This window comes from Eptatretus burgeri, chromosome 17 (assembly GCF_056783735.1).
Source record: "Eptatretus burgeri isolate ZD-2024b chromosome 17, Ebu_testis_v1, whole genome shotgun sequence".
Taxonomy (NCBI): domain Eukaryota; kingdom Metazoa; phylum Chordata; class Myxini; order Myxiniformes; family Myxinidae; genus Eptatretus; species Eptatretus burgeri.
Window position 1 is genome coordinate 970,205 of NC_140977.1, and position 27,140 is coordinate 997,344.

Here is a 27,140-nt window from a genome sequence, read left to right on the forward strand (position 1 = left end):
TTCACGCATTCCCTAATGAGTTAAACTCATGCATTCCCTGACTGGTTAAACTCACATTCCCTGACTAATTCAACTCTATCATTGATATTTAAGGATAGTAGTCAATTAATGTGTAAGTTTAACAAACAGAGAACGTACACACACACACACACACACACACACACACACACACACACACACACACACACACACACACACACACACACACCGATGATGAGTTAACATTGTTGCAACCCAATGTGCAAAAACATAACAGCCACATATGTACTGACGTCGTTTGTAAGTGCGGAGGACAACCTCAGGGAACACGTCATCAAGTGGAACTGATCGAGATGAGCCCACTTGCACCACAGGACACGCAAACAGTGTGGCAGAACGAGTGAGAGAGATTCCATGTCGCAAACATCAGGGGTTTGATCAGTGCACAGGTAAATTACCTTTACCTGATCAGTTCACGTCACTCGTACTGTGCCTGAAGGTGTTCACCTTGTATCTTCAGACAGTTCTCCAAAAGCACGGCTCCTTGAACGGACTTCGTGTTCGGTCTCCGCCGTACGAACGTGCTCGTTCACATTGTGGGTTCGATTCCAGATACCGATCATCATGAACCTGCGAATCAAGATGCTCGGAACGGTGTCCGCCTTGGCCTTCATCTCCTTGGTCCTGTTTCATGAGCATGTCGATGTGGAACTCACCCATGGTGAATATACTACATATATATATATATATATATATATATATATATATATATATATATATATATATATATATATATATATATATATATATATATATATATATATATATATATATATATATATATATATATATATATATATATATATATACACACACACACACACATACACACATACCTTCCTTTGTCCTTTAAGGCTTTCAGTGTCCTTTATTTTCATTAAAGACTAAACCTGAAAACTTTTAAACTTTTCTACAGAATGTCATATCCATCCTAAAAAGGGGAATGAATAAAAAATAATTGTTAATCATTTCTACAGACTTTCATATCCACCAAAAAAATAGGAATTTATGAAAAAATAACCTTTAACCTTTTCTACAGACTTTCATATCCATCCAAAAAGGGGAAGAATAAAAAAATAACCTTTAAACTTTTCTCCAGACTGACATATCCATCCGATAAAGGGGAATGAATAAAAAATAATCTTTAAACCTTTCTACAGACTTTCATATTCATCCAACAATGGGGATCAATAAAAAATAACCTTTAAACTTTTCTCCAGACTTTCATATCCATCCAAAAAGGGGAATTAATGAAAAATAACCTCTAAACTTTTCTACAGACTTCCATATCCACCTAAAAAGGGGTTTGAATAAAAAATAACCTTTAAACTTTTCTACAGACTTTCATATCCACCTAAAAAGGGGAATGATTATAAAATAATCTTTAAACTTTTATACAGACTTTCAAATCCATCCTAAAAAGGGGAATAAATAAAAAATAATCTTTAAACTTTTCTACAGACTTTCATATCCATCCAAAAAGGGGAAATAATGAAAAATAACCTTTAACCTTTTCTACAGACTTTCATATCCATCCAAAAAGGGGAATGAATAAAAAAATAACCTTTAAACTTTTCTCCAGACTGTAAATATCCACCTAAAAAGGGGAATTAATTTTAAAAAAAAAAACCTTTAAATTTTTCTCCCGACTTCCATATCCATCCAAAAAGAGGAATGAAAAATAACCTTTAAACTTTTCTCCAGAGTTTCATATCCATCCTAATAAGGGGAATTAATGAAAAATAACCTTTAAACTTTTCTCCAGACTTTCATATCCATCCTAAAAAGGGGAATGAATAAAAAAAAATAACCTTAAACTTTTCTCCGAACTTTCATATCCATCCAAAAAGGGGAGTTTATTTTAAAAAAATAACCTTTCAACTTTTCTCCAGACTTTCATATCCATCCTAAAAAGGGGAATGAATAAAAAATAACCGTTAAACTTTTCTTCAGCCTTTCATATCCATCCAACAAGGGGAGTAAATTAAAAAAAATAACCTTTAAACTTTTCTCCAAACTTTCATATCCATCCTAAAAAGGGGAATGAATAAAAAAATAACCTTTAAACTTTTCTATAGACTTTCATATCAATCCAAAAAGGGGAGTTAATTTAAAAAATAACCTTTAAACTTTTCTCCAGACTTTCATATCCATCCTAAAAAGGGGAATGAATAAAAAATACCCTTTAAACTCTTCTCCAGACTTTTATATCCATCCAAAAAGGGGCGTTAATTAAAAAAATAACCTTTAAACTTTTCTCCAGACTTTCATATCCATCCTAAAAAGGGGAATGAATAAAAAATAACCTTTAAACTTTTCTCCAGACTTCCTATCCATCCAAAAAGGGGATTTAATTAAAAATAACCTTGAAACATTTCTCCAGACTTTCATATCCATCCAAAAAGGGGAATTAATGAAAAATAACCTTTAAACTTTTCTCCAGACTTTCATGTCCATCCAAAAAGGGGAATGAATAAAAAATAACCTTTAAGCTTTTCTCGACTTTCATTTCCATCCTAAAAAGGGGAATGAATAAAAAATAACCTTTAAACTTTTCTACAGACTTTCACATCCATCCAAAAGGGGGAGTTAATTTAAAAAATAACCTTTAAACTTGTCTCCAGACATTCATATCCATCCAAAAGGGGAATGAATAAAAAATAACCTTTAAAATTTTCTCCAGACTTTCATATCCATCCTAAAAAGGGGAATGAATAAAAAATAACCTTTAAAATTTTCTACAGACTTTCATATCCATCCAAAAAGGGGTGTTAATAAAAAAATAACCTTTAAACTTTTCTCCAGACTTTCATGTCCATCCTAAAAAGGGAAATGAATAAAAAATAACCTTTAAACTTTTCTCCAGACTTCCTATCCACACAAAAAGGGGAATTAATGAAAAATAACCTTTAAACTTTTCTCCAGACTTTCATATCCACCCAAAAAGGGAAATGAATAAAAAATAACCATTAAACTTTTCTCCAGACTTCGATATCAATCCAAAAAGGGGAATTAATGAAAAATAACCTTTAAACTTTTCTCCAGACATTCGTATCCATCCAAAAAGGGGAATGAATAAAAAATAACCTTTAAACTTTTCTCGACTTTCATATCCATCCTAAAAAGGAGAATGAATAAAAAATAATCTTTTAAACTTTTCTCCAGACTTTCATATCCATCCAAAAAGGGGAATTAATGAAAAATAACTTTTAAACTTTTCTCCAGACTTTCATATCCATCCTAAAAAGGGGAGATAATAAAAAATAACCCTAAACTTTTCTACAGACTTTCATATCCATCCAAAAAGGTGAATGAATAAAAAATAACCTTTAAACTTTTCTCGACTTTCATATCCATCCTTAAAAGGGGAATGAATAAAAAATATCCTTTAAACTTTTCTCCAGACTATCATATCCATCCAAAAAGGGGAATTAATGAAAAATAACCTTTAAACTTTTCTACAGACTTTCATATCCATCCAAAAAGGGGAGTTAATTAAAAAAATAACCTTTAAGCTTTTCTCCAGACTTTCATATACATCCTAAAAAGGGGAGTGAATAAATAATGACCTTTAAACTTTTCTACAGACTTTCATCAGGTCAGGTATGAGAGCATGTGCCAGAACAGCACGTCGCTGCGTCCACTTTCCGCCGGTACTCCAGGGGCCTCCGTCTGGCCATCCCCCAGGCAGATGCCAGGCCCATCCCCATCTCCTTGAGATGATGGTCAACCTGTTGCAACCATGAGGCACGTGGTCGACCCACTGGCCTCCTCCACTCATGAGACTCCCTCGCTGAGAGAATCTGGTGAGCAGGATCAGAGTCAGGAAAACGAGCCACATGTCCATACAGCCGCAACTGACGCTCATGGACTATGCAGGTAACAAATCTCATCCGAGTCTCTCTCAGCAACCGCTCGTTGGACACAAAATCCGACCAGCGATAGCCAAGGATTCTCCGAAGAGACCTGGTACCAAAGGAATTAAGTCTCCGTCTCAGATCCTTGGTCAGAGTCCAAGTCTCGCACCCATAGAGCAAGACTGGAAGTACCAAGGACCTGAAGACTCGGACTTTCGTCCTCCCGCACAGGTACCGGCAGCGCCACACCCCATGATCCAGTGAATCCATGACTCCCCAGGCCCGACCCAGACGTCTATTGACCTCTGACTCGCAGCCAGCAGAGACATGAATATCACTGCCAAGGTAAGTGAATCTCTCCACGACCTCAACATCCTCACCACAAACAGACACAGACAGGACAGCAGCATCCAAGATGTCACCGAAAGCCTGGATCTTAGTTTTGACCCAAGAAACCCGTAATCCCAACGGCTCCGACTCCTCATTCAGCACCTCGAGGGCCCCCAAGAGGATGTCTAAAGTCTCCGCAAAGATGACTGCATCATCTGCAAAGTCAAGGTCCGAGATCTTGACATTCCCAAATGACGCACCGCAACTTGATCTCTCCGACATCCTCCCTAGAATCCAGTCCATACAAGTGCTGAAAAGTGTGGGAGCAAGTACACATCCCTGACGAACTCCAGTAAGAACTGGAAATAAGTCAGAGATGGTACCACCACACTTCACAGCACTCTCAGTACCAGAGTAGAGTTCAGACATCAGATCGATCAGTTTTGGTGGCACCCCACGAAGACCAAGAATCCTCCAGAGGACGTCCCGATTCACTGAATCGAACGCTTTACAGAGATCAACATAGGCTGCAAGCAGCCCCTACCGAAACTCTCGTCTGCGTTCGGTGAGGACACGAAGTGCAAGGATACGGTCAATCGTTGACCTCTTTGGTGTAAAGCCTGACTGCTCTGGACGCTGGTGCTCAAGCAGATGATGGCGAACCCTATCGAGAATTATCCGAGCAAAGACCTTGCCCGGCACTGAGAGCAGCGTCACCCCTCGGTAGTTGTTGCAGTCTTGGCGATCACCCTTCCCTTTCCAGAGAGGGACAACAAGGCCCCTCTTCCAGTCAGTTGGGATGATGCCTGTGTTCCAGGCAGAGCACAAAACTGCATGCAACGACACGAGTGCAGCATTTCCACCAGCCTTGAGAAGTTCGGCATGGATGCCACAGATCCCTGGAGCTTTGCCCCGTTTCAACTGGTTCACCGCAGCCCGTGTTTCCACAAGCGTAGGTGGACCACAGTTGATTCGAGGGTCAGCAACAGGGATTGTAACACCCTTGACGTCCAACTCGACAGTTGGGGGATCAGCCTGGTACAACCGCTCAAAGTAACCGGCCCAGCGGGCCTTCACTTCAGACTCCTCTGTCAAGAGCCTACCACTCTCTGCTCGAACTGTAGTGCTCCGAGGGATGGGCTTGGATGAACGTAATGCGCGAATTCCCCTGTAAGCGGGACGAGAATCACCTGTCCACAGGTGATGCTCTACCCCCTCACAGATTCCTCGCACATAGGCCTCCTTGTCCACCCTCAGTGCACGTACAGTTTTACGCCTCAGCTCCCTGAACAGCTCAGCTCTGCCATTCAGCCTGGCCCTGCGACTCTGGTCAATGGTATCCAGTGTCCCTTGAGAGACAAAATTCTTCTTTGCCCTGCGGTGAGCTCCAAGGCATCCACCGGCAACATCAAGGACGGTGGTCTTGAAGGCGCTCCACAACTCTTCAGGACCCCCAAAGCACCCAGACCCCCCAAGTGTCCACTCAGCCTGTTTGCAAACTCCTCAGCTACTCTCTCATCCCTGAGCTTGGCAACATCCAGCCTCGGCTGGGATGGTACCATTCTCCAGGATTTAAGGTGCAGCTTTAGAGTTGCTACAACAAGCCTGTGGTCAGTATTGAGGAACTGAGCACTCCGGTAGACCCTGCAGTTCTGGATCATCCTCCAACGACCGTCAATGAGGACATGGTCAATCTCCTTTGCCACACCGCCAGCGTTGGAATACCAAGTCCAGCGATGAGCTTGTCGGCGCTGAAACCATGAACCAGCCACCCTAAGTCCATGACTTCTTGCAAAGTCAAGGAACTTAGTGCTATTCTGGTTCATAGTTCCTGACCCATGGGGACCAACACACACCTCATAACCGTCCCTATCAGTTCCAGTCGATGCATTGAAATCCCCCAAGACTAGAAGTGTATCTCGTCTGGGGCACTGATCAACCACAGACTCGAGTGTGGCGTAGAATGCATCCTTCACGGTGAGATCACTCGCCTCAGTCGGAGCATAAACAGAGACCAGGGAAATGACACCTAAGGAGTGACGAATCCTTAATCTCATAATACGCTCGTTGACCGGTGTTACCTCAATTATCATTGGGGTCAGCTTATTGGACACAGCTACAGCAACTCCTTGGGTATGGTAACCATCAGAGCGACCAGACCAATAGTAGGTGTAACCACCCACCATTATCTCGCCGCAATCCGGTCTCCGAACCTCAGAGAGAGCTGCAATCCCGATGTCCAAACGCTTGAGCTCAGATGATAACAGAGACAGGTGATCATCCTCTCTTAGGGATAGGACATTCCAGGCACCCACCCGAAGGGACCGCCTCAGGTTAACCCAAGGAGACCGCCATCTGGTGGACGACACCTCAGCACCACTCCGACACACTCTCCCGCAATCTGACCCAGGGATGTTACCCCGTGGTTTCCCTCCTATCAACGATTGGGGGTCCCGAAGGCTTTGCCCCAATCCCGTCATCCGGTGAGCTGCCCTGCGAAGGGAAGCTGCACAGGAGGTACTCCCACGGAGTGGGTTTTCAGATTTTTTTGCGTTTTTGCGTTTTGCGGAATGAAGGGTTTTACGGTGGCCAGAGTGCAAATCCTGCCACCAACCTCCTAATAAGAAGTGACCCCAATTGCAGGAGGACGTCCGCAGACACAGTTGGGCAACTGACTTTCATATCCATCCAAAAAGGGGAGTTAATTAAAAAAATAACCTTTAAACTTTTCTACAGACTTTCATATCCACCTTAAAAGGGGAATGAATAAAAAATAACCTTTAAGCTTTTCTCCAGACTGTCATATCCATCCAAAAAAGGGGAATGAATAAAAAATAACCTTAAACTTTTCTAGACTTCCATATCCACCTTTAAAGGGATTTGAATTTAAAAAAAAAACAAGCAGTCATAGACTGGTACTTACGAAATCGTCAACTTGACCTCTTACCTTGTCTAATAAAAGCTGTCTCTTGAGAAGGTAGCGACGCAAACCAGAAGTTTCTACGATGATTCTGTACCAAACCATCAAAAATCGTAACGTCGACCGAAGCAACAATCTCCATTTCTCGACGCAATTATTTAATATTATTTTATCAAAGTCACAAAACCGTAATATTCGGCCATCCACCAACAATCTTTACATAATCCGACGGATTAGCGAGTCTGGCATGCGACGATAGCCTTTATTGGGATAAAAATTACTTTTAAACACCATCTTTATCGAAAATACCGTCAGCGCACACACGGAAAACCTTTACGTGATCAACGACGCCTCTGCTCGAGCGCACTGCACCACGTGACACCCATGACGTGGCGAGTGAAATATTTTTTCTACAATCTTAAAACGTCCGATTTTTACAAGAATTTCGACAACCGAGTTTTAAACGTCCGAAGCGATCGCAGAAACCGAAGACAAAATGAAAATCGAAGTTAAAACGAACTCGTAACGTCGATCGAAGCAAAAATACTCCATTTCTCCACATTAATTTATGGAATTATGTTTGACCTCACTGTGACCTTGACCTTTGACCAATTTTGACCAAATCTAATCAGCGCCAACCATCACCCTCCTGAATCTCGTGGTGTAATTTGCCATTGGTAGCTTCTTCTGTTCTTGAGTTATCGTGCCTACAAACAAACAAACAAACACACAAACAAACACACAAACAAACAAACAGAAACGAAATCTTTAGATTTCATAAGTAACAAACAAACAGAGGACGGAAGTCATCAATATACTTACGAAATATTTAGATTTCGTAAGTAATAACCTTGAAACTTTTCGACAGACAGTCCACCTGTACGGGGGAGGGGGGGGCTGTTTAAAAATTTTTAAAAAACGACGCTCCAAGGCTGTAATCACTGCAGGATCAATTCCGATGGGATTAATCATGACTGACTGTTAAATGGTACTTTGAGGTACTTTACCACAAGCACCACATCTGTACCCTTAAGGTGTAAGATTTTTAACTGAGTCGCCAACAAATACTGTACACCTCGCCCTCACGTTTAATTCTAACGTGTATGCCTGACGTGTGAACACTCACCTGGATGAAAATGTAAAGTATTGGTGACATTTTATCAACATAAAGTGGAAGTTTCAAGTGAAGAGCCTTATTCACTGTTTTATGGAAAGTTATATACAGGGTGTACATCAGGTCCTTGTGCAAATTTTAACGTTGATAACTTTTGATGTACACGTGATAGAAACAAACGATAAATGGCAAATTAAATCAAAATTCATCAAGTTTTGTAATGTTAATATTAATGTTGTTATTGCTGCTGTTAAAGTCAACCACCACAAAAACCGAATTTGGTTCCCAAGCTTTGACGAATATTTCACACCAGCAAATACCACCTCTGTCGCTTCGCTAATGAGAATACGAAGGGGGGGGAGAAAAAGAGGCGGGAAAGTGAGTGGGGGAGAGGGAGAGGGGGAGAGTCAGAAGGTGGAGGGGAAAGAGATAGGAGGGAAGGCAGTGACGAGGGGTGGGGGAATGGAAGGCAGCATGAGGTTAGAGGAAGGGAAGGCAGACGTTTGGTAGAGCGTTAATTACGAATCATGCCTTCTCAACAAAATGGCATCGAATAACAGTGAAGATGAAAACAATATAACGTCTGAAATCTATTTTCTACAGGTCAGACTATAAATACCACCCAGAGACAAACACCGCCTGGACATGTCTGGAGATAAACACAGTTCAGAGACAAACACTGCCTGGACACTTCACGTCTGAAGACAAACACCATCAGGACATAAAGACCGCCCGGACACGTCCGAAGACAAACAAACACCACCCAGACACAAACACAGACATGTTTGGAGACAAACATCACCCGGACATAAACACCACATCTGAAGACAAATACTGCTCGGACATAATCATCGCCTATACATAACCAATGTCCGGATATGTCTGGTGAGAGGGAAGGGGATCAGAGAGAGAGACAGAGACAGAGACAGAGACAGAGACAGAGACAGAGACAGAGACAGAGACAGAGAGAGAGAGAGAGAGAGAGAGAGAGAGAGAGAGAGACAGACAGACAGACAGACAGACAGAGAGACAGACAGACACGACTTTTCATTTCAAAAGTATAAAAGACAATAATTTTTCAACAATCAAACCAGGAGAAAATGAAACAAGTGATAAACAATTCTATTCAAGAAGAAACCATAAACAAGAGGTTAAATTACCAAAATAAGCACAAAGGAAATTTGAAGAAGGCTCGACATTGAGCACCAAATCAGATATTTTACAAAAGTCATCATTTATACACCATCATTTCTCAAAAAGATCGAGTTGGCTAGAAAGAGTATAACAGTGAAATTCAAAGTTTTATCAGACTTTCACAAAGTGCTATAAACATTGCTAAACCTTTTTTTTTTTTAACTTAGCCACTTACAAACCTTTTTATATGCCTGATATATATATATATATATATATATATATATATATATATATATATATATATATATATATATATATATATATATATATATATATATATATATCGGGGCGTATTATGTGATACCGGTCGTCTGTCCGTCCGTCCGTCCATTCCTGTCCGCACTCTAACTCCCAAAGTTTTCAACTTTCACGTTTCATATTTGGTACATAGGTACAGACTGTGGAGACGGTGTGTCGCGACATACGTTCGTCATCTAAAGTGGTTGCCATGGCAACCAGGAGGCTGTTTTCCATGTAGTAGCACATTTCTGTATATACCTTCTTGTTTGGGCATATATTGTGCTCACTTGAGCTCTTGTTTATCTTTGATTTTCTTGTTTTGTAAATTGTTAGTTTTGCTTGTGAAATAAAAAAAGTTTACAAGAACTGTTATTTGGAGGTTGAAGGGGCCATTTGGACCAAAAATGAAAATTGGAAAACTAAAGTCGATCGAAAGGTGTGCAAATATCACTTTCAAGAAAATAAAGAAGGGAGTTAAACGATTCCATCGTACATGTGCATGGGACAAGGTTTCACTGTGTCCGCAAAAGAAACACTGATCGCTTATCGCTTGTGTGAGGCGCTGAATAAGAGAGTTCTTGAGCAGAATCAAATGTGCAATTCTCCACTGGAGATCACCAACACGTTTTTGCACAGTTTTTTTTTTAATAATACCATCCCCAATTTGGTGAGAAAGGAGGAGTGTGCGGCAGGACTGTGGACCACTTACAAGGTGCTGGGGTAGACAAGGAAGGAAAAAGAACTTTTAAAGATTGTTGACACAAGGTTTTACGGTTTTTATTGGAAAAGGAAAAAGAGCGACCAAATGTATTGGTTCAAAGCTTTCAGAGACTGATAAAAGAAGGTTGGGGAAGGGGAAAAGACTCGGCTTGGAGGGAGGTATGGGATGATGCGACCAAGATGGGAAAGGTGCAGTAAAGCATAAAGCATTAACCTCAAACACTTGTCTATTTTGCAACAAGACCTAATGCCGGTCACTGAAGCAATTGCAGCAACACTTGGCCACTTATCATTGGCATTGTTTCTAAGGTGGCATACTTTAGTTATTGATGCATTCACAAATTTTCGGATAACGGTCCTATTGTTATCAAAACCTTCAAACGGTGTGTTGTGAAACAGTGGCGAATTCAAAAACACGGATCGCTCATACGTCGTGAGATCACGATGGCCTATGATAGCTTGCCAAGCATTTAACAGACTTTGATAAAAGGAAGGGAGTGAAGAGAAAGCAACCTTTGGCAAATGCAATAGGAGAAGCTCCTTAGCATGACCAGCATTCTCAACTTAGCCTAAAATATGGTTTGCAAGCTCCAAGGTAAAAGTGGCTCATGCAAAAAGGACCATATCGTACGAACATGTAAGGCCATAATTCGGCACTTTACATTGACAAGTCCTTGATGGCCCTCAGATATTGGTAAATTCAACTTTTCTGGTCATAGCCAATGTTTTCCAGACCAGAAAAAGTGAGTAACATTCTTCTGTATTTCGTTAACCAAACCTGTCGGTGGTTGCAGAGCCAAAACCTTGTGCTATAGGACGGAAATAACCAAGTTGTTTATCACCAACACTCTGCCACGGTAAGACAATTGGCAGAGCAGGGCTTTCCATTTCATTAAAAGTAGTTCGATGTGTTCAGGCAAGCCTTCCCAGTTACAGCTCGTGAAATTTCCAGGACCAAGAAAAATTCTCAAAAACTTGATCCAATCTCTCGTCCTGGTGACATTTGCGGTGAGAGATGGGAGTGAGGAGGAGGTGGGGAGAGTGAGGAAGTGGGGGGTAGGTAAGGGGTTCGAGCCACAGTTTTTCTGTTTTTAGGCAGTTTAATTTTGCTGTTGAAGCTTTGCTAAAGAGCTCTAAACCATGCATCATCCTGGCAGTCATCAGAGTTTTTGATGCAAACACACATATCGTCAGTGTAAGCAATGGTCTTTATTTTATGGTTTAGACCTGTAACAGTAAAACCAGACAAAGACTTACGCAGCATGTTTAAGAGGGGTTCAAGAGTTCAGGCACATAAGGCACCTGACAGTGGAGAGCAAAACAAAAAGGGGGAACAAGTTCATTGTTAACATTGAGTAAAGCAGGTATATGAGAATAACATAAATGTATATATGATAAAATAAAAGGTCCGAAACCAAATCGTTTTAAAACTTCAGACAAGTATTCATGAGAAACATAACCAAAAGCCTTCATCCGATCAAGGAAAACGAGGCCAACACTTCCATGAGAAATGTCACAAACATCAATGAAATCACGAATAACAGAAATATTGTCATGGATACTACGACCAGAAACACAATAGGTTTGATCCATGTTTATAATGTCTTTTAGAAAGGAGGAAAAGATCTTATAGTCTGTGCACAGTAACGATACCGGCCTTCACTGGGAAATGAGCAAAGGATCGCCTTTCTTGGGAAACAAGGTAAGTACTGCCCTCCTGCACCTCAATGGCAGATCATTCTTTTTGACGCTCTCCTGAAAGACTGATAGCACAGTTCGGAGGCAATTAGGTCCCAGAAAGATTCTGTTGGCAATCCGTCAATTTCAGAGATCATTTTCCTTTGCCAAGGCTCTTTAGCGCGACGGAGAGTTCATCAAGTGCGAGTGGTTTCTCCAGGCTCTGCCTTTGCTCTGGGGTTAAGGTGCAAATGCCATCAAACAAATGGGAGACACCATTTAAATCAACCTCTGTTGTTTTATAAAGGTTAGAGAGAAAAAAATTGGCTTCCTGAAGGAATTCCCTCTTGATTCCTTCAGGGTGAGTGATGACGGAGTTGTCAGGGCGTTCTGGGGTGGTATTTTGAGGGTGAGGAACCTTGGATTCAACATCAAAGAAAAACCAGGTTGGTGTGTCCAAAAGGTTGAGATGCTGAAAACTCAATCTCGTTAATGCTTCCTGGGTTTGGTTCTCAATTATTGCATTGAGGAATGCCTTCTTTTCCTTCAGTCTCAGTTTTTGTTGGGAGGAAGGGTGATGTTTTTTTTTTAAGTTTGTTTGGATCTGTAGAATTTCCCTTTCCAAACTGGCCTTTGTTCTGCATTCCTCTTGTGTTGTTGGGAAACAAAATTTTTGGCAAAAATCCCTAAATTGTGCCTTGTATTACCCGAGCATAAACGCTGATCTGTAAACGGATGCATTTGATTTAATAAAACAGACCATACATCGTTAAACATGGCCCTAAAAGAGGGGTTTTCTAAAATGGAGATTTTTTAAAAAGAAAAAAAACGTTTTCTAAAAAGAGGGTAACCTTAGGCCAAAAAAAAAAAAATGTTGCATTGGCGTAACCCGCCCGACCCTAAAAATTCCGCCGACCCTACGTTTTTTTTTTGTTTTTTTGCTGTCGATTTCAAGTATCTTGTTGATTGCGATCGCGATCGCAAAAACCCGGAAGTGTTTCGGACAGAACCCGCCGACAAAAAGGGTGGTACTCGAGCCGGGGGAGATTTTGGGAGGGATTTATTAGGATTTATTAAATTTTTGGATTTATTATCCAAAAATTTTGGGATTTATTAGGAAAAAAAAAAAAAAAAAGATCCCGACCGACCTACCCTATTTTTCAGTGACCCGTTACGCCAATGCAACATATTTTTTTTTGGCCTTACACCAGGTAAATTAATGCACCATGTGGATTTGTTGACGCCAGACGTCGTGTAACCTAAAATTTCTTCTATTGGCGAGTAATTTAGCCAGTTCGGGATGGGGTTCCACACCGTTCCTGTCCAGATCGGGTTGTAGAGTACATTTAAAATCACCTGCCATGATGATGCACCTGTGTAAATCCATTTTCCTCATATAAGGCCCGAACCTAGCATCGAGGCGTTGTCGGTCCATACTGTTTGAGGGGGCATAGACATTCAATCATGTAAAATTTGTGTTATTAGTGCTAAATTTGAGGGAAGTTAAGTGTTTGAGGGATTATATTTTGGCAGGAAAGTTCTGATGGATGGAAAAGGGGGCTCAACAGAGCCCAACAGAAAAGGGGGGGTCAACAAACTGGTCGTTTTTTATCATAGGGTTCCATTCTGCATGGGATGCTGGAGTTGAGTGGGTCTCTTGAAAGATAAGTCCATCTAATTTTCTTTGTAGTGGTGTGGGGTTAACCACTTGGAAGTTTACACAGGTGACTCGCTCCACCATCGATATTTAAACTACCAAAGATCATTGTTTGAGTTCATCTTTTGTTTTCACAATGTATTTCTTTAACCTGCTACACTGAGGTTCAGTGAAGTGGCGCTCGCTCGGCCGTTCAAAATTTGGGTTGTTGTTGCGTTTGATTCGTTTGTTGTGGGAAAATCCTCCATTTCATAAGATTCCCCTTCAGACACGTCGGAAGCACTATCCGGGAAACTTTCAATGACTGGTTCTTCAGGCTCTGGAGAAACTTGTGGCACGCAGGTGTCAGCCTGCTCCATATGAATGGGACCACGACGGGGTAGAGGAATTGGAAGAACCTCGGGTAGTGTAGGACGAATGCGGGAATCTGTGACAGGTTTGATAATTAGAGGTTCTTCATCGTTTTTATTAGTGTGCTCAGACACGTCAGGTAAAACAGCTGGCACAGAGACTGTTGTGGTTTAGGGAAAATTCAGGCATTGTAAGGAAAATGGCGGGGGGGCGGGGGCACTGAGGGTATGATCGGTTTATTTCCCTTTATTTTTTTTCAGTGGAGTCTCGATGGAGTTTGTCCTCGTTCACACGAGAGGGAGATGGAACATTTTTACTTTATGAATGGCGGTACATTTGATGATACGATCGTTACAGCTGGGGTGTCGAGTGGGGAAACCAGAATGAAGTGTCCATTGTCTGTGGACAAACCAGCGGCAACAATCTCATGTATGAGGCTTTCTTCAGCAACAAAAACCACAACACGTTTGTTCATCCGTGAGAGTGCACGGATCTTATCCATCCCGATGATATTACCGATCGTAATAACGACGTGTTCAACACTGACATCATCGGGAGGAACACAAACGATGCCATGCTTCCGTGCAAGGGCCTTGAAAGCTGCATATCAAGAATGTGCCGATACTTGGAACTCACAAAGAGAAATCATATAACCTTTGTAAAGCACACCGAGTCAAATAAAATAACCAATTGCTTTAGAAACAGCAGCGAGGACAAAGGAAAACGTGACCACTCGTACGCTGCTGAGGTTAAAAGTGAAAACCTCCACCACTCATCATCATCATAAGATATGGGATGAAAGTTTTGCCACCACGGTGCCCGTAACGAAGCATGCAGGCATGCACACACACCCGTGGAAAATCCCTTACATCCAAATCTACCCATATGTACCATGTCCGTGCGTGCTCTCTACGTACCTCGACCTTGTAGTAATTGCCGACTGTAGTAGTGTACATCCCGATCGGGACACGAACTGCACCGCTTTATCGTTAATAGACTGTTGCAGCTTGTTGCGATTCAAGGCATTGTTGAGCAGGCCAAACAAAATGGCGAATTGAGACCCCAGGGAGGGAGAGCGAGGTGACCGAGGATGCACCTTGAGAAAGGACCCGATTAAAAAAGACCATTAATTATCTTCAAAAGGGGTGTTTTAATTAATGCAAACATTAATTTGGTGTACCGAAAAGATCTAAATCGGCCAATAAGCCAATTTGAGCCAAATTTTCTAAAATCCTCGAATTTCATCCGATCGACTTGAAATTTGAACAGGATTTGTGCATCAGGTCAATGAATTCAACCACCTATTTCTGTTGAGGTTATCATAGGTCAAAAGGTCAACATCGGCCATTAGGTCAACCCAAAATAGGCCAAATTTTTTAATTCTTTCTGAAATCCTCAATTTTAATCCAATTGGCTTGAAATTTGAAGAGCATTTGCATATCAGGTCACTGAGTTCAAACACCTTTTAATTTTGAGGTCAACATACTGGAGCAAAAGGTCAACATCGGCCAAATTTCAAAAATCCTCAATTTTAATCCAATTAACATGAAATTTGAAGACCATTTTCAGGTCAGGTCGCTGAATTAAAACACGGATTCATTTTGAGGTAAACTGAGGCGAAAAGGTCAAAATAGGCCAATTTGGGCCAAATTTTCTAAATCCTCAATTTTTATCCAATTGAGTTGAAATTTGAAAAGGATTTACATATCAGGTCACTGAATTCAACCACCTATTATTTTTTGTGGTAAACATAGGCCAAACGGTCAAAATAGGCCAAAAGGCCAATTTGGGCCAAAATTTCTGGAATCCTCAATTTTCATCCGATTGACTTGAAATTTGAAGAGATTTTCATGTACAGTTGCTGAATTCAACTACCACTTAATTTTAAGGTCAAAAGATTAACACAGGCCTAATTTCTCAAATTGATAGATAGGGTCAAAAACTAAATATATCACTATAATCTCAAAAAGTTGTGGACGAGTTTTTACAAAACAAGGTGGATGAGTTAAATAGGTGACGAAGAACAAGTGGATTGGATTTTGGTTCGGATCCAGCCCATCAGTAGGATACAAAACGTAAACTGTTCCACCTGGTAGAGGTATGCACTTTACAGAGTGCCATTCTACTTTGTGCTGTTTTGCCAAGTTGTCACTCCATGAGTGATTTTTTTTCATTTGTTTGCCTGTCTGTCTGTTTGTCTGTTTGTCCGCACAGAATTTTCATGTTTTTCTCTGTAACCGCTTGTCAAATTGAGACTAACTTTTCACCATTGGTACGACGACTCATGTAGAACGTTTCAATAATTATGACGTCATAGGTCACTTGGCAGGGCAGCCATATTAGAAAAACAGAAAAAATTTGGAATTCTGTATCTCTGAAACTGCACCAAATTTTTTTTTGAAACTTGGCACATAGCAAGTACTCCTCATGGGGAATGAGTGTGATTATGACCTCGTTATGACGTCATAACCGCATATGTAGAACACCACATCCAATCAGTATGAAAATTGTTGAGGGTCATCTAGGGATAAAATGGTCCACAGAAAAAAAATTCATGATGTCACCGGTCACGTGATTTGGCAGCCATATTGTTTGTTCTTTTTTTAAACCTTCAAAAATCTTCTTCTTTAAAATGGCTGAAAAGATCGAGGTGAAACTTTACACGTATGACCACCTATCCATGAGGAACAAAAGAGTCACACATGGCATCATAGGTGAGATGGTTTGGCAGCCATATTGGATTTACCTGAAAACCTATAAAAAAAATACACCATCCTAAAAGTCCTGGCGAGGGTTTTTAACCTCAGATTGCTCTTTTTCTTGTTTTCATGGTTTTGGAGTTATTGAGGAGAGAGACGCCCTGACGGACAAACGGACAGACACACACTGACATTTATTATTACTGCATAGATATCACCTCCTCCTCCTCCTCCTCCTCATCCTCTCCTCATCCTCTCCTCCTCCTCCTCCTCCTCCTCCATGTGCAACACAAGGCTGTCAGTAGCATCAATGTCCAGGGGCACATCTGTACTGCTGATGCCCCTGTTACCAATATACTGGTACTCGTTTTGATAACCTCAAAAGGATAACTGCTTGAGTCAATCCTACCTCATGTTAATTCAACAACCTGACATGGGCTTCAACTCAAGACCCTCGGATCTTAAGCCAGCCACTTAACCATTAAGTAAACACCTCCACATCTCACCTTGTACCAAGAAGACAAGATTCCCTGACTATGCTTCGAATGTGTGACACAAGACTAGGCAGGCACAAGCCACTTCGAGCACTAGGTCCACCTCTGGAAATAAAAATGTCAAAATCAAAGGCAAAGGGCAAAATCAAGATCAAACAAAAGGAAACCAAACTGCCCTGGCTCTCTCCAGGCCATGCTGGGAAAGGGCCCACCCGGAAGAGAGGCACCACCAGGAAGGGGATGACTTCAAGGGATGACCCTGAGATGTGGGTGAACCACTGAGGATCATGGACCTGTAGGGCCTGCAAATCTGCCTGTCGGAGCACCCTCAACCTTTCCAAGCCCGGGCAGGCAAGCTTGGTCAGGGACTGTGGCTGCACATGACTGCCACCCACACCTTTGCAAGACTGCAACCCACACTCCCCCCCCCCAGCAGGACCTCCTCCCCCTCCTTCACCGCAGTAAAGCCCAGCAGACGTCATCGCATACTTTGAATGTGTGAGCAAGATGCGTGCCTGCAGGGGTGGGGGTGTTGCCCCAGGGACGAGTGTGGGGATTGTGCCTGCTTTTTCCTTCACCCTTCCCCCATCCTTCCCCCTCAGTAAAGGAGGATGAGGGGAGGACAGAGGGAAAGGAGGAGGAGGCTTCATGACACATCTGACACATTGTTATGGCCAGCACCCTGCCCCATCGCCCGCAGGCTGTCACCAAGCCTGTACCTCCAGAGGCAGGACAAGGACATGTCGCCAAGCCTGTACCTCCAGAGGCAGGACAAGGACATGTTGCCAAGCCTGTACCTCCGGAGTCAGGGCAGGGCCATATCAGCCCAGGATCCATCCATTGCCTAAAAAGGAATCTTCTGGCCCGTGCTTGCCACAGGACAGCCTTAATGGTATTGACTCTCCTCCAGGCTCATCTCCATTAGAGGCATGCCATTGGATGTGGACTGAGCCCACAGAAGACAAAGACATCTAATCTGTTCATCACCAGCCAGGACACTTAGCTTTTGAGGAGGCTGGCCTCAAGCGACCAGACCTTTCTTTCTCGTGGTACATTCTGTGAGAGGGTGTCCTTGGATGATACGCACCTCCTGCCACACCTCGCTGGGGCAAAGGTGGTCCAGAACCTGCGACAACCCCCAACTGATTGGCTGATGGGTCAAAAGCACTGCTCCAAAGCAAACCCCTCAAACATCCAAAAATGCCCTGGACACGATCCAGAGAAAGGCTGACAATGGGAGGACTCCTACACTTTGCTTGGCTATCCAAAAAAAGAAGCCAAAAACCAGCTTCACCAGAGCCCATCATACTGCAGGAGGAGTTGGGGGGACTCCAGCCAAATTTAACAATTTACCAATCAAAAGATTCTTCATCACTAAATTACACCCCTCCATTCCACCAGGAAATGATTTCAGCCTCCAAGTTCATGGTGACCTTCTGCCAGTTCTTGGCGCCCAGACCGCCAGGGTCAAAACAAGCCCCGAGGATCTTCAATCAATCTCTCCGCTCTGTGTATGGGCAAAAGGGGGCAGAGCCTGTCCTGTGCTAATCAAAGTGCATGATCTCACTCTTCCTAGGGTTGACCTTAGAAGAGGAGGCCAACCCATAAAACTCACAAAGACCCACCAGCCTGCATATGGCGACAGCGACAAATGCCATCATGTTGTCCACGTACAGGCTCACCTTCAGGTGTCCCCATGGGCTCCTGGTACCCAGAGCCCAGGGGAGGATGGGTCCACTCACAGTGCACATGCAAAAGGTACAATGCAAAAGACAAAAAGGATAGGTGACATCGGGCAGCCCTGCCTGACCCCAGAAGCAACTAGGAAGGTTCCCAAGAGATGTCTATTGACCAAAATATGGGCTTCAACTTCCCCATACATAAGGTCGACACAATTCCTCAAATTTGGTCCAAAGACAAAACAGTCCAAAATGGCCATCATGTATTCATGAGACACTCTGTTGAAAGCCTTCTCCTGGTCCAAACTGACAATGCTCAGTGGGAGGCCTCTTTCCTCCACAAACTGAATCGCCTCTCGAACCTTGCCCAGGTTGTCAGACCCTCTGCGTCCCGGAACAGCACAAGTTTGATATGGCTGCACAAGATCCTCCATGGCACCATACACCCTCCAAGCCAACACCTTGGTTAGTATCTTCTTGTCAACATCCAAAAAACTGATCAGGTGCCAGTTGGACAGGTCCCCCCTCCTGTGCACGAGATTCACCATTACTCAAGATGGCCAAGAATCTCGGTTATCCGGATTTGATCAAGCAGTTGTTTTTCAAAGAGTGTGGAGTAATAATCATCCACTGCTTAAATAATTTGGTCTGGGTCTGAAACACAGCCTCCCTCCCCTCCCACCCACGTTGACCGATGGCAAAATGCCTTTCTGCCAGGCACATCATTGGAATGAAAAACAGGTGTATTTTTCATTCTACTTCAATACCTGCACTCTGCTCTGGAAGATGACGGTCTTCGCCTTGGCTTCGAGGAGACAAAAAGTCCCACCTCAGTCAGCTCCACACCTCCCACCTCAGTAGACCTGGCACCTGACTCAACCACATCCAGGTCCTGTTCCCTCTCTGGAGACTGAAGAGCTGTGGTTTCATGGCACAGTTCCCCCATTTGTTCCCCCAGACCCTCTCATGGACAGACGCTTGCTGCTCCTACGGTTGATAGACTGTCCCGGAGCAGCGGGGAGCAAAGAGAGCGGCATTTCTATGCGTGGAAGAATTGCATGCTCATCTGGAGGGTTGTCCAGTTCGCTCAGATGGCTCACTAAGGACCTGCATTCAAGTCTCATTCTGGGCATGTAATGCCGTTGTCTCGACAGATGAGTTTACATTGGTCTGGTTCAATGTGTCCCATAATAATTCTTTCCCCCAGTCCATTCTTCTTTCATGTGGAGTAAAGTTATGTTATTCAGATATTTTTAGCCTAAACACAGCTTTGTTCAAAGTAATTTTTCAAGTCACCTGGACAACATTAGCCCCCACCTACTTTTTCTTATCATGATAAAATAATGCAATGATACAATTTTTTTTGTACTGATGTGTAACACTGGCCATAATTATAGGAAACCAGGCCTGTGCAGCATTTTTGTACGTGACCCTAAGCATGCTGGGATGTTGTTTGCTTAAATAACACAAAAGCCACACCTGTGTAGAAGCTGTTGCTCAGTGTCTGTCGTTCATACAGGTATTTCCATTTTTTTTTGTCCACAACCTGTATGTCTTCTCTCAAGGGTCACATTCATGTTCATCAGAGTCGCTCGTGGTGGCGGTTGTGCAGAATGCAACCCAGATGGTCTCCGAGGCCCTTCACACAACCAAACTCAGGTAAATGGGTACGTGGTGGATGCGAGTACTGGCTGCGTGTACCCGTTTTAAACAATGAGTATGAGTCGGGCTTTCCTCTTCTTCTGCACTCCGTGCCATTCATTCCTCTTTTTCTGGATTGATCTCTCTCCAGTGAGAATAAGCAAAAAAGCAATCAGACATGACATCCAGCTTAATTTCTGCTTGCGAGTGATGGTGTGCTCCACAGGTAAGGCTTTAACTGCAGTGCACCATGATCACAATGTCGAGTAGAAGCTTATAGACGAGGAAAAGATAGAAGGAATGAGATAGGGAAAGAGTAGAGGGTGGTAATGAGATATGGAAAGGAGGGAAGATTGAGCAGGTGTACAACAAACAAGACACAACCTTTCACAAAAGATTGGGGGGGATGGGAGGGGGGATTATCTGGAGAGTGGGCAAGAAAATATGGGTTGGAGTCGAATAAATACAGAAAATAAATTCACGCCAAACAATACCCACACCTGCTCTTCATAACAATACCCACACATTTTGGATCCTTTGCGACTTTTGGGTCCTCGGGGTTTTTCGGGGTCGGGGTCGAACAAGTAACCCTACGGTCTTCGGGGTCGAAGGGGTCTCAGCAGTCTAAAGTATCAAAAGGTACATTCCAATAGTACATAATTCATACATGTCGGTGTGTGAAGTCAGGGTCAAACTGATGTTCAAACAGTACGTAAGTAATGGACGTTTCATCATACGGCTTCACCGTGAAAGGTACATTCCAACAGTACGTAATCGATAGATGTACGTGTAGTCTGAAACCAACGTTCAAACATTACGTATTTAATAGGCATTTACTCACACGACTGACGGCTTCACATAGAGACTGACTGACGGCTTCACGCACGGACTGACTGACGGCTTCACGGACTGACTGACGGCTTCACGGGCTGACTGACGGCTTCACGGACTGACTGACGGCTTCACGGACTGACTGACGGCTTCACGGACTGACTGACGGCTTCACGGACTGACTGACGGCTTCACGGACTGACTGACGGCTTCACGGACTGAGCGACGGCTTCACATAGAGACTGACTGACGGTTTCGCAGACTGACTGACTGACGGCTTCGCAGACTGACTGACTGACGGCTTCACGGACTGAGCGACGGCTTCACGGACTGACTGACGGCTTCACGGACTGACTGACGGCTTCACGGGCTGACTGACGGCTTCACGGACTGAGCGACGGCTTCACATAGAGACTGACTGACGGCTTCGCAGACTGACTGACTGACGGCTTCACGGACTGACTGACGGCTTCACGGACTGAGCGACGGCTTCACATAGAGACTGACTGACGGCTTCGCAGACTGACTGACTGACGGCTTCACGGACTGACTGACGGCTTCACGGGCTGACTGACGGCTTCACGGACTGACTGACGGCTTCACGGACAGATAGTTTCACGGACCGTGCTTTTCGTTTTTATCTGTATGGAAGATAGCCTACTGATTGGAGAAAATAATGATCGAAGCAAAAAGAGAAATCCCACATGTGGACGAGGGTTCCAAATGCCAGTGGTCATGTGATCCAACAGACTTGTCGAACCTGTGCGAAACGAGCCCTCCCTGTCCATGCCCGTCCCCCCTGATGTTCAGGTAAACATGTTATTATTAAAATCTTTGTTTGCATTTCAATGCATGTCCTCCCTTCCATCAACCTGCTGTCTACCCGACCAGGTACTTATATCGATATTTAAACATGGATACACGATGACGTCACCTTAATTTAAACATGAGTACACTCGGATGACGTCACCTTGTGATCAAAAGTGATCTGGTTTTGTAAATATAAAGAAACCTTTCTAATGCCAAACCATCCAAACTTTCTCTTTACAGGAGTTCGAAGGTCAAGAGTAGCTACCCTGAGAATCTGTTACATTTCCTCAAAAAACCCGATCCCGGAAGTGAAGCCATTGCAAGGGCAGCAGAAGTCTTGGGATTAACAATGGAACTTGTTAAAAATACGTTCATTCAACGGCAAAAACGGTCTCCTGCTGTCAAAGGTAACAGTGTTATCGTATTAAGGTAAAACACAAACTGGAACAGTCAAACAGCATGAAGGTCAGGGGTCCACAACAGAGGTCAGGGGTCCACAACAGAGGTCAGGGGTCCACAACAGAGGTCAGGGGTCCACAACAGAGTTACTTCTATCAGGGGAACAAAACAAACTGAATCCTTCCCTTAACCTTCCTCTGACTTCATCACCATAATCCTCCTAACTATATCCCCCAAATCCTTCCCACCGGTCCTCCCAACATCTCCCCAACCAGCAACCTCACATCCCTCTCACTGCCCCTCCCTACATCTCCCCAACAAGCAACCTCACATCCCTCTCACTGCCCCTCCCTACATCTCCCCAACAAGCAACCGCACATGCCTCTCACTGCCCCTCCCTACATCTCCCCAACAAACAGCCCCACATCCCTCTCACTGCCCCTCCCTACATCTCCCTACATCTCCCCAACAAGCAACCACACATCCCTCTCACTGCCCCTCCCTACATCTCCCCAACAAACAACCGCACATCCCTCTCACTGCCCTCCCTACATCTCCCCAACAAACAACCGCACATCCCTCTCACTGCTCCTTCCTTCATCTCCCCAACAAGCAACTGCACATCCCTCTCACTGCCCCTCCCTACATCTCCCTACATCTCCCCAACAAGCAACCGCACATCCCTCTCACTGCCCCTCCCTACATCTCCCTACATCTCCCCAACAAGCAACCTCACATCCCTCTCACTGCCCCTCCCTACATCTCCCCAACAAGCAACCGCACATCCCTCTCACTGCCCCTCCCTACATCTCCCCAACACACAACCCCACATCCCTCTCACTGCCCCTCCCTACATCTCCCTACATCTCCCCAACAAGCAACCACACATCCCTCTCACTGCCCCTCCCTACATCTCCCCAACAAACAACCGCACATTCCTCTCACTGCCCCTCCCTACATTTCCCCAGGCCAGCATCCCCATATTCCTCTCACTGCCCCTCCCTTCATCTCCCCAACAAGCAACCGCACATCCCTCTCACTGCCCCTCCCTGCATCTCCCCAACAAGCAACCGTACATCCCTCTCACTGCACCTCCCTACACCTCCCCAACCAACAACCGCACAGCCCTCTCACTGCCCTCCCTACATCTCCCTACATCTCCCCAACAAGCAACCACACATCCCTCTCACTGCCCCTCCCTACATCTCCCCAACAAACAACCGCACATTCCTCTCACTGCCCCTCCCAACATCTCCCCAGGCCAGCATCGTGATATCCCTCTCACTGCCCCTCCCTACATCTCCCCAGGTCAGCATCCCGATACCCCTCTCACTGCCCCTCCCTTCATCTCCCCAACCAGCAACCGCACATCCCTCTCACTGCCCCTCCCTTCAACTCCCCAACCAGCAACCGCACATCCCTCTCACTGCCCCTCCCTACATCCCCCCAACAAGCGACCGCACATCCCTCTCACTACCCCTCCCTACATCTCCCCAACAAGCAACCGCACATCCCTCTCACTGCCCCTCCCTACATCTCCCCAACAAGTAACCGCACATCCCTCTCACTGCCCCTCCCTACATCTCCCCAACAAGCAACTGCACATCCCTCTCACTGCCCCTCCCTACATCTCCCCAGGCCAGCATCCCCATATCCCTCCCATTCCCAATGCATTCCCACAACCCCCTTCACACAACACTGCTATTTGGTTTAACATGATGTGCAAGCAAGAAGCTCACGTTTCGGATGTTATATGGTAATCAATGAAACCCCATATTCTCTTTGTTTCTCACGGAAGTTAACATACCTCGATCACGGTTAGCATACCTCGATCACGGTTAGTATATCTCATGATTAACATACCTCAATCGCGGTTAACATACCTGGATCAAGGTTAGCATACCTCGATCACGGTTAGTATACCTCGTGATTAACATACCTCAATCACGGTTAACATACCTGGATCAAGGTCAACATACCTCGATCGAGGCTAGTATACCTCATGATTAACATACCTCAATCGCGGTTAACATACCTGGATCAAGGTTAGTATACCTTGATCATGGTTAGTATACCTCATGATTAACATACCTCAATCGTGGTTAACATACCTCGATCACGGTTAGTATACCTCATGATTAACATACCTCAATCACGGTTAACATACCTCACTCACGGTTTGTATACCTCGATCACGGTTAGTATACCTCATGATTAACATACCTCAATCGTGGTTAGCATACCTCGATCACGGTTAGTATAGCTCATGATTAACATACCTCAATCGTGGTTAGCATACCTCGATCACGGTTAGTATACCTCGATCACGGTTAGTATACCTCATGATTAACATACCTCAATCGTGGTTAGCGTACCTCAATCACGGTTAGTATACCTCATGATTAACATACCTCAATCACTGTTAACATCCCTTGATCAGTTAGTATACCTCGATCATGGTTAACATACCTCGATCACGGATAGTATACCTCATGATTAACATACCTCAATCACCGTTAACATATGTCGATCACGGTTAGTATACCTCATGATTCACATACCTCAATCACGGTTAAAATACCTCAATCACAGTTAGTATACCTCATGATTAACATACCTCAATCATGGTTAAAATACCTCAATCGCAGTTAGTATACCTCATGATTAACATACCTCAATCACGGTTAGTATACCTCAATCACGGTTCGTATACCTCATGATTAACATATCTCAATTGTGGTTAGCATACCTCGATCACGGTTAGTATACCTCATGATTAACATACCTCAATCACAGTTAGTATCCCTCATGATTAACATACCTCAATTGTGGTTCGCATAACTCGATCACGGTTAGTATACCTCATGATTAACACCCCTCAATCACGGTTAACATACCTCAATCACAGTTAGTTTACCTCATGATTAACATACCTCAATCGTGGTTAGCAAACCTAGATCATGTTTAGTATACCTCATGATTAATATACCTCAATCGTGGTTAGCATACCTCGATCATGGTTAGTATACCTCATGGTTAGCATACCTCAATCGTGGTGAGCATACCTCACGATTGACATACCTCAATCACAGTTAACATACCTCGATCGCGGTTAGCATACCTTGATCGCAGTAAGAAACCTCATGATTGACTTATCTCGATCATGGTTAGTATACCTTGTCGTCAACATACCCCGATCGCAGTTAACACACCTTGATCGCAGTTAGCATATCGCATGATTGACATACCTCGATCGCAGTTAACATACCGAGATCGTGGTTAGCATATCGGACGATTCACATACCTCGATCGCGGTTAACATACCTCGATCGCGGTTAACATACCCCATGGTCACCATACCTCGACCACGGTTAACATACCTCGATTATGGTTACACCTCAATCATGGTTAGCATACCTCGTGGATAGCATACCGGAACTTCGACCATGATCAACATACCTCGATCGTGGTTAGCATACCTCGCATTGCACATCTCTCAATCATACTCAGCATGCCTTGATCGTGGTTAGCATACCTCACGTTTGACATTGTCAGGACATGCCAGATCAGATCTGTGACTTGTGACAGGTACCATGTAAACCTGTACTATCTTGTTCCATGGTCGGGTTGTCGGCGACTAAACCATCTCCCCCACCAGGTTTTCTGGTGAGGAGGGTGTTTGGATATGGACACCCAGCAGGATTAAAAACAAAACCTGTCAAAGGGCGGAGGAGCTCCTTGTGAGGCAACGGCCATCCATATCTCGTGCCCAACGGTGTCTGCGGACGTCCTCCTGCAGTTGGGTTACCTTTGATTGTGAGGTTGGTGGCAGGATTTGCACTCGGGCCACAGTAAAACCCTTCATTCTGCAAAACACAATAAAAGCATTGAATAAATCTGAAAACCCACTCCGTGGAAGTACCTCCTGTGCAGCTTCCCTTCACAGGGCAGCTCACCGGATGACGGGATTGGGGCAAATCCTTCGGGACCCCAATCTTTGATGATAGAAGGGAAACCACGGGGTAACATCCCTGGGTTAGATTGCGGTAATGTGTGTCAGGTTGGTGCTGAGGTGTCGTCCTCCAGATGGCAGTCTCCTTGGGTTAACCTGAGGTGGTCCCTTCGGTGGGTGCCTGGAATGTCCTATCCCGAAGAGAGGATGATCACCTGTCTCTGTTAGCATCTGAGCTCAACCATGAGAACATCTGTATTGCAGCACTCTCTGAGGTTCGGAGGATCGTGGTGAGATCAGGGCGAGTGATTACACCCACTATTGGTCTGGTCGCTCTCATGGTTATCACGCCCAAGGAGTTGTCGCTGTGTCCAATAAGCTGACTCCAATGATAATTGACGTAACACCGGTCAACGAATGTATTAAACGATTAAGGATTCGTCACTCCTTCAGTGTCATTTCCATGGTCTCTGGAGATGCTCCGAATGAGGCGAGTGAGCTCACTGTGAAGGACGCATTCCATGCCACGCTTGAAT

At 44.1% G+C, this 27,140-nt stretch overlaps 1 protein-coding gene across 1 annotated transcript in view; it reads left to right on the plus strand.

The window, feature by feature from the left end:
* Positions 1 to 603: 603 nt before the first annotated feature.
* TPO (thyroid peroxidase) overlaps positions 604 to 27,140 on the plus strand; it is a 90,004-nt gene continuing 63,467 nt past the window's right edge. Inside the window, exons 1-3 of the mRNA XM_085861386.1 lie at positions 604 to 700; positions 20,537 to 20,630; positions 22,494 to 22,660. Of these exons, the coding sequence (XP_085717512.1) occupies positions 604 to 700; positions 20,537 to 20,630; positions 22,494 to 22,660 (358 nt within the window). The remainder of the gene's footprint in view (positions 701 to 20,536; positions 20,631 to 22,493; positions 22,661 to 27,140) is intronic.